Source organism: Ranitomeya variabilis, chromosome 6 (assembly GCF_051348905.1).
Source record: "Ranitomeya variabilis isolate aRanVar5 chromosome 6, aRanVar5.hap1, whole genome shotgun sequence".
NCBI lineage: Eukaryota > Metazoa > Chordata > Amphibia > Anura > Dendrobatidae > Ranitomeya > Ranitomeya variabilis.
In genome coordinates this window covers 166,728,533-166,741,623 of record NC_135237.1, presented here as the reverse complement: position 1 = coordinate 166,741,623, position 13,091 = coordinate 166,728,533, and the positions used below count along the sequence as shown (strand labels likewise).

The window sequence follows — 13,091 nt, the reverse complement described above, 5'->3', positions numbered from 1 at the left end:
GGATGTCACGGTGGCTGCGACCCCGTCCGTGGCCCTGGGACTCAAAGGGGAACGGTCTTTTAAGTGGGTATTGTGAAAGTATTTTCGTGATGCCACCTGTGGTTCTCGGTCAGTAGGGACCGACGCCACTTAAAGGGGTCCTCTGGGGTGATGTTATGGCGGCTGGATGGTGATGCTTCCCACAGATGAAGCAGGGTCCCCAGGGCTCCCAAGGTATATGGCAGGGATGATGGGTTGCCGGTAAATAACAGAGGACTCAGGGTTGCAGTCTTTACCTGGTTTACTGGAGTTGCAATAGGCTTCAGTCCAGGGTACTGGCAACAGGTACAGAAGGTGTCCAGGCAGTCTGGGAACAAGAAGAAGTCCCCTTAGCAGGTCAGGTTGGGAGCCTTCCTCTATGTGCAAAACCCCAGGTAACCGGTTGTTGCAGTGATGTTGCCTTCCTTTCGGGGAGGGTGATGTCACTTTTGGAGGCAAGGGAGATTCTCTCTATCAGGTAAGGCACTCACGTTCAACACATCTGAATCTAGGCCAGGAGGGGGAGCTCAGGACTGGGATTCAGGGGAGCTTCCTTACACTTTATGTATCCTGGTCTGGAGGAGGAGCCAGTCAGTCTTTTAGAGTTGTAGAGAAGTGAGGAGCGTAGAAGGACGTCTGGAGCAGACGTAGGGGCTGAGCAGCTACGAGGGAGCTGCTACCCCTGGAAAGAGGGAGAATCTGAAGGAGAGTTGAATAGTGGAGGAGCTTAGAGGGAAGAAGCACAGAGGAGGAAGAGGCTCAGGAGGGGGAACAGCGGAAGAACACCCTAGGAGCCAGAGTGCAGAAGCCGGGTGCAGGGAGCTTGAGGTCTTGTTGTTAACCAGGACGCACGGCAAAACCGGAGGGCATAGGACTGCATGTCAATTGCCTGCATCAAGTCTGAGGTGAAGCAGTAACCTTAGAGCCCGTCGTCATGATAGAGATCCAATAAACAGACTCGAACTGCCAATCGTACAGACATCTGTCTTAGGACAGGAGAGAGGGGACTTGCAATAAGCTTCAAGCGGCAGGGACCTATTCAACTATATAGAGCAAGTAGGAAAGGCTTACGGACCTCACCTGGGAGAGGGATCTCCTATTGCCTCCAAGCCAGCTGGACCACAGCTACCCTGCGCTTGGTACCCTGGACTGAGGACTACTACCATCAGTAAACCAGGTAAAGACTGCAAACCTGTGTCCTGGTTCTTTACCATACCATCCACCACACTATCGGTGCCCTACACCTGGGACGCCCTGGGGACCCCACTTCACCTGTGGGAAGCGTCACCATCTTGCTGCATACCATCACCCCAGAGGACCCCTTTAAGCAGCGTCCGTTCTCACTGACCGAACACCACAGGTGGTGTCACGAACAATAGACTTTATTCACTAATCCCCTTAAAGACCTTTCCCTTTAATTGGGCACCCAGGGCCACAGACCGGGTCGCAGCCTCCGTGACATCCCCTTTAAGACCGGACCCGGTACCGAGTACCCCGCTGCCCTGGTAGGGTGCTCCATATGCGCTGGGTTTCTTGTACCTTGCCACCTGTGGTTTGCTGGCAAAGCACTCCTTTCTCTCTCCTGTCCTGGGACAGAACCTGCATGCCAGGCAGCTTGAGCTGTACTCTTGGTGGTCTCTGACACGGTGACTCCAGGCTCTATTGTCTATTGTTGTCAAGTGAACTCCCACCACCCCCACCCAAAACAGTGGACAGTTTCTGGGAAGGGGATGGGCCCTTCGTGTGCTGTGGACACATTCCTTTGAAGTTTCTTGGCTCTTTGCACAAATGACATATGTGGAAAGGGAAGATTGGACAGGTGCCCCTTGGGCTTGTGGGCAGGGACAGCAGGCACCACATTCATTTACTCCCTCTCCAGCCAGCAGGTTTCTTGGCCTCTGACATCCTGCTGTGGAAGTAATCATCAGTAAGTGTTGCTGTGGCAGAGGCCCCCTTTGGCTTCTGGTCACAGAGATACTGCCTGGAAGACGTCCAGCAGTTTCACAAAAATTGCTCAGTTGCAAAGAGATCCTTCAGCTGCTGTATGATGTTGATTTCCAATCCTGTGGTTCATTGGTCAACTGCTGTCATTAGGGCTCGCATGTGATTGTCCGAGATGTCTGCAGGATGCCGCTGCATACTGCGGACCTTCTTCCAGTAAGTCTCAGGGGTCAACTTATACTGTTGGACCAGAGCCTGCTTGATATTCTCATAGCTTGTGGTGGTCTCACTGGGCAGGTCCCCAAAAGATTTCATGGGCCTTCCCCCTGAGGCGTGGGGTTAAGAACCGGACCACTGGTCCTCAGGCAGATGGTAATAATGGCAAGTTCTTTCAAATGCCAGCAAGAACATGTCCAAGTCCCCTTCTTTGTCCAATAGGGGGAAGTTTTCCGCCCATAGCTTCAGGACCCGGATCTCTGGGGACTCGTGACTGGCTGGGCTCTGCGGCTGGAGTTGGAGTTGGTGCTGAATCATTTCTAGCTGGTGCTCGCGTTCATGCCAATGTTCTGTCGCTACCTCGCGATGTTCTGCAGTTGCAATGAGGATCTCTTAGGTGGTCTTGTCTTCAGCCTCGAGTCTGACCAGGGCAGCCTACAGGAGGGTATCCGAGCCTGCCTGACTGGGAGAACAGACAGGTGGTGGTGCGCGGCCAACTGCGGGCCTGCCCATTAGCGACTGGCTCCTTGGAGAGTCTGGGCTTGACCCTTCCTCTGCTTGAGCAACAGTGCCCTCTGCCTCTTCCCCACCACTGTCCGTAGCATTGGCCATCTCCCAGGCTCTGCCCCTGGTGCCACTGGCCATACTTGCAATCTTTGGTGACTGACACAGAGCTGCAACATAATGCACCCAAACAATTTACAGTGTTTGAATATGGACTGTCTAGTGCTGAGCTAGTCTTCAGACCCCAGCAGCAAAAAGCTACTGCTGGTAGTCTTTAGCATCTGGGAGTATGGGTCCCACACATTATTATTATCTTCATCCCACCGCTCTGCCACCAATTGTGATGAACCCAAACGCCACTATTACATTGCACCAATGTGATGTTCCTCAGCACCTGGGGACATGCATAGTCAGCTTGGCACAGTTTTACATAGACACCCCCTTTTCACATTACACAGGTAGGGAGAATCTGGTCCATGCAGCCCATTTCACTAGCACCAATGAAAAAGTTCTACCAGCCCAGTAGGACTGCCACCAGTTCCTCGTTGGATATAAGCCCAGTCTCTTAATAGGATTATGTCGGGCCTGATACCAGCCCCGGTAGCATGTAAAGTTAAAACCCACAAATCCACGATCGAGGGGAAAAAAAAACCATGAGCAGATGAATCATGTCAAATACTGGTTTGAGAGGTTTGACCATGTGTGCTGGGCAGTCAGCTGGTTTCAGTTTCTCCCAGCACGTTATGCGCCATGTTTCTCATGGTGATTTCATTGAGGTCACCTCAGTTCATCGTCCTGACTCACAGTGAATTTCCCATTGGAATGCAGCTTCATTAACCAGTGGTAACCCCTCTATGATGTCACTGCTCGTCACTTAAGATGTTTGATAATAATAATTATTATTATTATTAGCAGTAGCTCATTGTGTCCTGGTTTTTAGTGTGAACGATCGTATCATGGTACCGTTCACTTTGAAAATCAGATGTCGCAGAGATAGATTACGGCATGGGACAGTATGGATTATCTTCAGGTCTGACAGGTGAGGGGACATGTGCTTCAAAGTATTAAGGGTGAGAATTACTGTTTTTTTTGTTTTGTTTTTTTAAATGTTAAAGAGGGAGTTTGTTTTTTTTTTAAATAAAAGGATTTTCTTATTGCTGTGTGTGTGTTAGGGCTGGCGGAATGCACCGAGTAATTATAAGAGTAGCATAGGTGCGTTCGCAGCCCGGGGTCCACCGTGCAGGAGTGGGACCTGCTGTTAATAAATGACGGCTCTATATGGTGGTATAGACACGAGTTCTGTCACTCGGTCTGATTATGAACGAACCCTGTTGCTGCACAGAGTCGTAAGATTCCACCTGGGAATAATACCCCAACTAGGGTTGTGCTTGCTCTGGAACTCTTCCGTGCTAACTGCACACAGGAAGGAACCAGATGCTAAGCAAAGCGACTAATTGCCCCCACTGACGCTAGCTGTCTGCCTGAGAGTATTCCCAAAGCTAGACGAACACACACCACATGTGGACAGAATGGTAGTGTATCAACTGGCGACAAGCGCATACACAAATGATACTAGCGCATGGCCTTTTATAGTTGCAGCAACTTCAGGACCTTCCTAGAGGACCAATTGGGAGTTGCTACAGGACCTAAGCGTGTGACCTCCAATGAGAAATCTTCCTTTGGGCATGCTCAGAAGGGGAAAAGCAGGACTTAGTCCCAGAGGCGTCTGCTCGCCGCTGACCAGTACTGGCTACAATAGCTGAGCCTGGAAGAGCAGCAGCAACCAAGTGCGGAGTATCTGCTTGAGCTAGACGCTGGGACCGACGTCTCCGCTGAGCAGACTCCACTGCGTCTGGAGAAGAATTGAGAGACCGCAGCGGAGGTGGTTCGAGATTCCCCCTGTGCAGCGGCGGGAACTCGACACCTAACACTACCCCCCCTCCTTGGGCCTTGCTACGCTCGAAGGCTCGAATGTGCTCAGCAGGCTCCCAGGACCTGTCCTCTGGGCCATAACCCTTCCAATCGACCAAATAAAAAATTTTTGCCATGTACCACCTTGCACCCCAAGATAGCATTTACCTCGTAATCGTCCGTAGACAAACCCGATGTCCCAGCAGATGACTTGGAAAACCGGGACATGTGTACGGGCTTTAAGAGGGACACATGGAAGGTGTCAGTGATGCCTAGGCGTGGAGGAAGAGCCAGACTGTAGACTACAGGGTTAACCTATTCAAGGACCTTGAAGGGACCCAAGTAGCGAGGTGCAAACTTCGTGGACTCAACTCGCAGCCTGATGTTACGGGCTGAGAGCCACACTAAATCGCCAGAAAAAAGGTCGGAGTGGGGTGCCGATGTGCATCGGCGGAGAACCACATTCTCTCCTTGGAGGCCCGGATGGCATCCTGTGTGTGGTCCCAAATGTCACTTACCTCCACAGCCCAGTCTGCCACCCTGGAGTCGGCAGAAGACAAGGGCATAGGCACAGGAACCCGCGGATGCTGTCCGTAATTAAAGGAGGAATGGCGTCTGACCAGTGGAATCGGCTACGGCGTTGTTCAGCGCAAACTCCGCCCACGGTAGCAAAGATGCCCAGTCATCTTGCCTGGCTGAAACAAAATGTTGCAGATATGTGACCAGGGTCTGGTTGGCCCTCTCTACCAACCCATTCGTCTCAGGATGATATGCTGAAGAGAGATTCAACTTAATGCTGAATAGACGACAAAGCTCTCTCCAAAACCGAGACGCAAACTGGGGACCCAAGTCACTGACAATTTTGTCCGGAATACCATGTAGGCGAAAGATATGTTTAATAAACAACGCTGCCAGACCCCGTGCAGAAGGTAGCCGTGGAAGAGGCACCAAGTGCACCATTTTGGAAAAATGGTCGGTGATCATCCAAATAATGGTGCAGCTACGAGACTTGGGTAAGCCCACCACAAAATCCATCCTGACCATCTCCCAGGGCCTGTCCGCCACCGGCAGGGGGTAAAGTAACCCAGCTGGCTGTTGTCGAGGGGACTTATTCTTGGCGCAGGAGACACACGCCCGAACATAGTCTCCGACATCACTGGCCATATGCAGCCACCAGTATGTCTTTGCCAGCAGCTCAGATGTCCTTTTGGTCCCAAAATGTCCACCCACCCTGGACGAGTGAGCCCAAGATAGAACCTCCGGATGCAAATTTGATGGTACCAAAGTCTTGCCCGGGGGCACAGACTCTAGCGAAACCGGAGCCACGGTTCTCAGAAAGGACAATAAGCTGAGGCTCCTCCTCAGATGACACTACGGAGCGGGAGAGAGCATCGGCACGAGAATTTAGCCACTGAGCACTCGGAATGTACACCAAATTTTTGTGGTCTGTAAAAACTTGAAAGGGAAAGCGAGCCCCCTCCAGGAGGTGTCTCCACTCTGAGAAAGCCAACTTCATGGCTAGCAATTCCCTGTCCCCGATGGAATAATTCCTCTCCGCCGGTGTGAAGGTCTTGGAGAAGAAGCAGCAAAGATACTTCCGACCTTGAGCATCCTTCTGGAAGAGGACTGCTCCAGCACCAATGGATGAGGCATCCACCTCCATTATAAACGCTTACCTACATCGGGGCGATGTAGGATGGGAGCGCTAGCAAAATGAGAATAGAGGTGAAGGCCCCTGAGACCTCCTCTGACCACAATTTGGGATTTGCTCCCTTCTTGGTGAGGACTACCAAGGGAGCTACCAAAGTTGAGAAATGAAGGATGAACTGGCGATAATAGTTAATGAACCCCCTTAAAGGGCTGCACCGCTTTAAGAGAATGGGGTTCTTGCCAGTCCATCACAGCCTGTAGTTTGGCAGGACCCATAGCCAAACCCTGGGCGGAGATGATATAGCCAAGGAAAGGTAAGGACTCCTGCTCAAACACACATTTCTCCAATAATACAAAGCAGCAAACAGATATTTGAAGCTGCTGGTGCCTCTGGAGTCCCTCGAACCTCAAGGTGTAGGCTCCTTCAAAGGCTTGCTGTGGTGCATAAACCTACTATTCGGCCACCCTTAAACAGTGTCCACAAGCAGAAATGGTGGTATTGGGCCCACACATACATGAAGACTAATTTCCAAACAGTCTTGTTTACTGATAAGCGTTGAGCAACCCTGGATGGTCCAGATGGACGGAGTAGTGGATGGTTGGTGGATGGCCACCATGTCCCAACAAGGCTGCAACGTCAGCAAGGAGGTGGAGGAGTCATGTTTTGGGCAGGAATCATGGAGAAACAGCTGGTGGGGCCCTTTAAGGTTCCTGACGGTGTGAAAATAACCTCTGCAAAGTATATAGAGTTTCTGACTGACAACTTTCCTCCATGGTATAAAAAGCAGAAATGTGCCTTCAGGAGCAAAATCATCTTCATGCATGACAATGCACCATCTCATGCTGCAAAGAATACCTCTGAGTCATTGGCTGCTATGGGCATAAAAGGAGGAGATGGTGGCCACCATCTTCCCCTGACCTCAACCCTATAGAGAACCTTTGGAGTATCATCAAGCAAAGGATCTATGAGGGTGGGAGGCAGTTCACATCAAAACAGCAGCTCTGGGAGGCTATTCCAACTTCATGCAAAGAAATACAAGCAGAAACTCTCCAAAAGCCCACAAGTTCAATGGATGCAAGAATTGTGAAGGTGATATCAAAGAAGGGGTCCTATGTTAACATGTAACTTGGCCTATTAGGATGTAATGGAGTCAAATAGCTTTTTTGTTCAGTGAATGCTGCAAATTCCACAAATGAGCATTTTCAGTTCTTTAAAACATATCAAATGTTTAGAATTTCTACTGTGCCTAATAATTTGGAACAGTGCATTTTGAGTTTTTATTCATTTTGGAGATTATACTGTTATCATTGGGAGGTTTCTTCAATAAAATTCGATGTATACTCTAACGGATGATGACTTTTATTAGACTGACTGTCATTTGCACCAACCATTTAGGAAAATCCGCTAAAAATGTAATTTGCATAATAATTTGGAACATAGTGTAGACTATGACCGAGGTGGAGAGCATATCCCGGAAGATATCATTTACAAAGTCTTGGAAAATGGCTGGGGCATTACAGAGCCCAATGGGCATCACTAGGTATTCATAGTGCCCATCCCTGGTGTTAAAAGCAGTCTTCCATTCGTCCCCCTCACGCATGAGAATCAGGTTGTAAGCACCCCGCAGATCTAGTTTAGTAAATATCCTTGCTCCCCGAAGCCTATCAAAGAGCTCAGATATTATCAGAAGCAGTGGATACTTATTCTTAACGGTGATGACGTTAAGACCCCTGTAGTCTATGCATGGACGTAGTTCCCCGTTCTTCTTCTGCACGAAGAAGAACCCAGCCCCTGCAGGCGACACTGACTTCCTAATGAATCCTCTTGCCAGATTCTCCTGGATGTACTGAGACATTGCCTCCATCTCCGGGAGAGATAACGGATAGACTCGACCTCGGGGAGGCTCAGCACCAGGCAAGAGGTCAATAGGACAGTCATAGGAGCGGTGAGGTGGAAGGGTCTCTGCAGCCCTCTTGGAGAGCACATCCGCATAGGACCAATAATGCTTGGGGAGAGAGGGAAGATCTGCAGGTACCTCTGTAGTAGCAACCTGAACGCATTCCCTCTGACATCTACCCTCACAAGATTTACTCCAACCCAAAATTCTACCTGTGGACGACTCTAACCGAGGGGAGTGATACCGTAGCCAAGGTATCCCTAACAGGACCACATCAATTACCTCAGGAAAGACAAGGATATAATCTCCTGATGAGATGGGGACATAGATAGAGTAAATGGGATGGTCTGGTGAGTAATCTGTGAGGGCAGTGTCGACTCATTCACCACTCGTACGGTTACTGGTTTGGCGAGCATCACCAGGGGTATTACGTGACGGTGGGCGAAGGCAGAAGACATAAAATTGCCCTCCGCCCCAGAATCCACGCAAAGCTCTACCATAAGAGTGGATGGGCCAATGGTAATTGTCCCCTTAAAAAGGACAGTTTAGGTGAAAACATCGCTGCGACTAGTGAACCTCCTCCTACGGTTACTAGACGCGATCGTTTTCCCGACCGCTGGGGACATTTATTGGCATAATGTCCTAACTGCTGGCAGACATTACAGACCACGGGTACTCGAGCGGCACGGGACTTCGGTCCCCCTCGAGAAACCTCCATGGCCTCATGGGAGTCGGACGCCAGAACAGGAGATTCAGAGGACTGGCAAAGGTAGGAGCCAACCAAAACCTCTGCCTACACTGGGTCCGCTCCCAACCTCCGCTCATTAAAACGAAGGTCGATGCGGGTGGATATAGTTATAAGCTCCTCCAGTGTGGCGGGAATCTCCCTGGTAGCCAAGGCGTCCTTCACATGGTCTGCCAGCCCCCTCCAAAATACAGGGATGAGGGCTTTATCCGGCCACTCCAGCTCTGAAGACATAGTCCGGAAATGGACGGTGAATTGGCTGACCATGGACGTGCCCTATATTAATGCCAGCAGTTGGAGCGCCATATCATGAGTGACATGAAGTCCCAGAAATACCTTTTTCAGAGAGTCCAAGAAGCGAGGAGCACTCTGCACCACATGAACATCACGCTCCCACAGCGGGGTTGCCCACTCCAACGGCGTTTCTAATTTTTTTCTCGCTACGCTGTTTAGCGATCAGGTTAATGCTTTTTTTTGTATTGATAGATCGGGCGATTCTGAACGTGGCGATACCAAATATGTGTAGGTTTGATTTTTTTTATTGATTTATTTTGAATGGGGCGAAAGGGGGGTGATTTAAACATTTTTTTTTTTCACATTTTTAAAAATTTTTTTTTTTTTTTTTTTAACTTTTGCCATGCTTCAATAGCCTCCATAGGAGGCCGAGGTCAGAAAGGGGTTAAAGACCTTTCCCTTTTACATAGGCGCCTTGGGCCACGGACCGGGTTGCCACCGTGACATCCCCCTGTGAAACAGCAGGACCCGGTACCGAGTACCCCACGGCCCTGGCGGGGCGACACACACGTTGCGGATTCGTGTGCGGATTTTTCTGCGCAGATTTCACACCTGCGGATTCCAGTTATAGAACGCTTTTTTTTCCCGCAGCATGTGCACTACGGATTTGGTTTTCCATAGGTTTACATAGTACTGTGCAGCGCATGGAAAACTGCTGCGAATCCGCAACGTGTGCACAGACCCTTACAGCGCTGGACTTATTCCTTTTGAGTTCTAAAAACCTTGCCGCACAGTAGGATCTGCACGCTCTAGGAGGTGGTGAGCAGACTTTTTTTTTTTTTTCTTTTGTATATTTTACATTAATCCATTCTCCACCTCTGGGTTGGCTCCAGGTATGTGTGTGCCCTGGGTGAAAGTCTCAGTGGGCCCCACATAGTGCTCCATACAGAATTATAGCCAATATATACTGCTCCATACAGTATTATGGGCCCCATATAATGCACCATGCATGAAAAATAAATACTAACCTCTCCCAGTTCCCCCACTGCTCCGATCTCCTCAGCATCTTCTGACTCTCTGGAAAGAGGGCGCACTGTAGTGACGTCATCACATCCTCTTCTCTGAGACATCACGTAGGTCAGACACAGAGGGAGAATGATCCGAGATGGCTCCCTATCCATTTTTTTTCCCCAACTGTATCGGAATCATGGATGCCAAAATAGTCGAAAGTACAATGAGTAGAACGCTCCCCCCACACCCCCGATTCCTGGGCCCCACACATATTGCTGGGGGATTATGCCAGCCCTGTTCCCCATTAAAAACACATGCACATTTGGGGTCTTGAGAAATAGCTATTCACCCCACTGGTTGCTGTGGTTGAGAAAAAAAAAATCCTCACTATGAAAACACCTATGAAAACTCAGCCCAAGGGCTCATTCAGACGAAATTATACAGACGTGTGCTGTCTGCATTAAAGTTAGACCAACACACTGATTAATGTTAAGGCTCATGCAGACATCTGTGCAAATTGGTCCAGTCTCTGACTGCAATCACGAACTGGCGCGACTCTCAAAACTTGAGAGTCACCGCTTCATAACATGCATTGCAGTTTGAGATCGGCTGTCTGCAGGAGATCTTATTCATTGAAGTTCACAAAAGTATTTACACACAGACCAAGTGTCCATGGGGTGGGGGGAAATAAATAATCGGATAGCATACAGATCATCTGTGTAGTATTTTTTTTTTTAAATTAATATATTTCCATTATTAAACACAGGGAACTGTATTTGATCTTGTACACTTTAAAAAAAGTTCATGTATCAATACAGATTCCACACGTAAGGAATAGGAATACTGATGAAAGTTGTGAAGTTTCTTAATGGGAAATATAAAAAAAAATTATATATATATATATATATATATATATATATATATATATATATATATATATATATATATATATATATATATATATATATATATATATATATATATTTTTTTTTTTTTATTTATTTATGGAGCAGCTACCCCTAGAAGCTAGATTCCAACTTCACTTTTATAGGCCAACGAATGACTAATTTAGCTGGTGTCCATTGAAACCTTTCTTACTTCCCAGTCTGTGCTTTACCTAAATCAGAGGTCTTCTTTTCCTGCTGGTATTCAACAGGAGCATGTAGCGAAACAGTAGAGTTCTCCAGGATCACTGGGGTCCAGAGGCTTGCAACCATACTCTCCTCTGACAAATCAACATACGCCTCCATCCCTGCTGCAGCCAACGTAGCCCTACAGTGTTTCATCTGCTGTGGCTGACCAGCCTCCTTACCACACCTGTACTACTTAACATGGCTCATGTGTCAGTAGCCAATGCCTCATTCAATCAGAATAGGATAATGTAATATTCAAACATGTGTGTGACAAACACGTGTGTCTGTCACACTTTTCTGGAAGTCACAAAATTAATCAAGAGAGACCAGTGTTGTTCACTTGTGCCCAGATGAGAAATGAACGAAGCCTATGACGAGTGGCGTTCTACCCTGTGTACAGTGTGTCAGAAATCTTACTCCAGTCTCTGCTAGAATAAGATTTCTGGCATAGTGAATGTCACTTTGATGAGTAGCGGTCACCACGCCCATCCTAGGTCCGCACACTTTGTCAGAAGTGGGGAAAAAATGGCGTGAGAGCGCTAAAGGTCACAGAGAGGTCAATTTACCCAGCATAAAAAAGCAGAGTTTTGGCTTACAAATGCAGAGGTAAAAAGCTCACCAAATATGTGGACGTGGTCTTATGGTAGGTGCAAAAGTACTGCAGAAACATGAACATTAAACACTCACCAAATACTCATTGTGTTGTGAGAACGTAGTCTGAGACGCTACAGTTTTGACACACAGAAAATACTCATTGTGGGAACCTAACCTTATACACGCCGGTTTTTAACCAATAAAAACCCCATAAGGCCGGTTTCACACGTTAGTGGCTCCAGTACGTGAGGTGACAGTTTCCTTACGTACCAGAGACACTGACACACGTAGACCCATAAAAATCAATGCATCTGTGCAGATGTCATTGATTTTTTGCGGACCGTGTCTCCGTGTGCCAAACACGGAGACATGTCAGTGTTCGTGGGAGCGCACGTATTACACGGACCCAATAGAGTCAATGGGTCCGTGTAAAACACGGACCACACACGGACGGTCTCCGTGTGCAGTCCCTGTGGCGTGCAGGAGATAGCGCTACAGTAAGCGCTGTCCCCCCCACATGGTGCTGAAGCCGCGATTCATATCTTCTGTGCAGCAGCGTTTGCTGCATAGAAGATATGAATAATAGTGTTTAAAAGAAAGATCTATCTGTCCGCCGCCCTCCCACCCCCTGTGCGCCCCCCCCGCTGTTCTGAAAATACTCCCCCGCGTCCCTCGCAGTGTCCTGTGCTGGCTTCAGCTTCTCCTGTATGCGGTCACGTGGGGCCGCCGATTAGTCATGAATATTTGGCTCCACCTCCCATAGGGGTGGAGCCGCCTATTCATGACTGTAAATGAGCGGCCCCACGTGACCGCATACAGTAGAAGGTGCAGCCAGACCAGGAAGCAGCGACAGCCAACGAGGGACGCGGGTGAGTATTTTCAGAACAGCGGGGGGGCGCACAGGGGGTGGGAGGGCGGCGGACAGATAGATCTTTCCGTTAAACACTATTATTCATATCTTCTATGCAGCAAACGCTGCTGCACAGAAGATATGAATCGCGGCTTCAGCACGATGCAGTGTACCACACGCGTGGGTACCACACGCTCCGTGTGGTACCCACTCGGCACACGGGCGGCACATGTGTGCCGCACGTATGGCCTACGTGAGCTCACGGGCACACGGACACGGATAACTCCGGTACCGATTTTTTCCGGTACCGGAATTATCTGGACGTGTGGGACAGCCCTAAAGGACTATTGGAGAAAAATGCTACCATGCAATAGAGAAAAAAACAT

At 48.8% G+C, this 13,091-nt stretch overlaps 1 protein-coding gene across 1 annotated transcript in view; it reads right to left on the bottom strand.

Moving 5' to 3' along the window:
• Nucleotides 1-11,432, bottom strand: part of LOC143782098 (mediator of RNA polymerase II transcription subunit 1-like) — a 108,191-nt gene extending 96,759 nt beyond the window's left edge. The window contains exon 1 of the mRNA XM_077269212.1: nt 11,246-11,432. Within this exon, the coding sequence (XP_077125327.1) occupies nt 11,246-11,414 (169 nt within the window). The 5' untranslated portion in view covers nt 11,415-11,432. The remainder of the gene's footprint in view (nt 1-11,245) is intronic.
• Between the last annotated feature and the right edge of the window lie 1,659 nt (nt 11,433-13,091).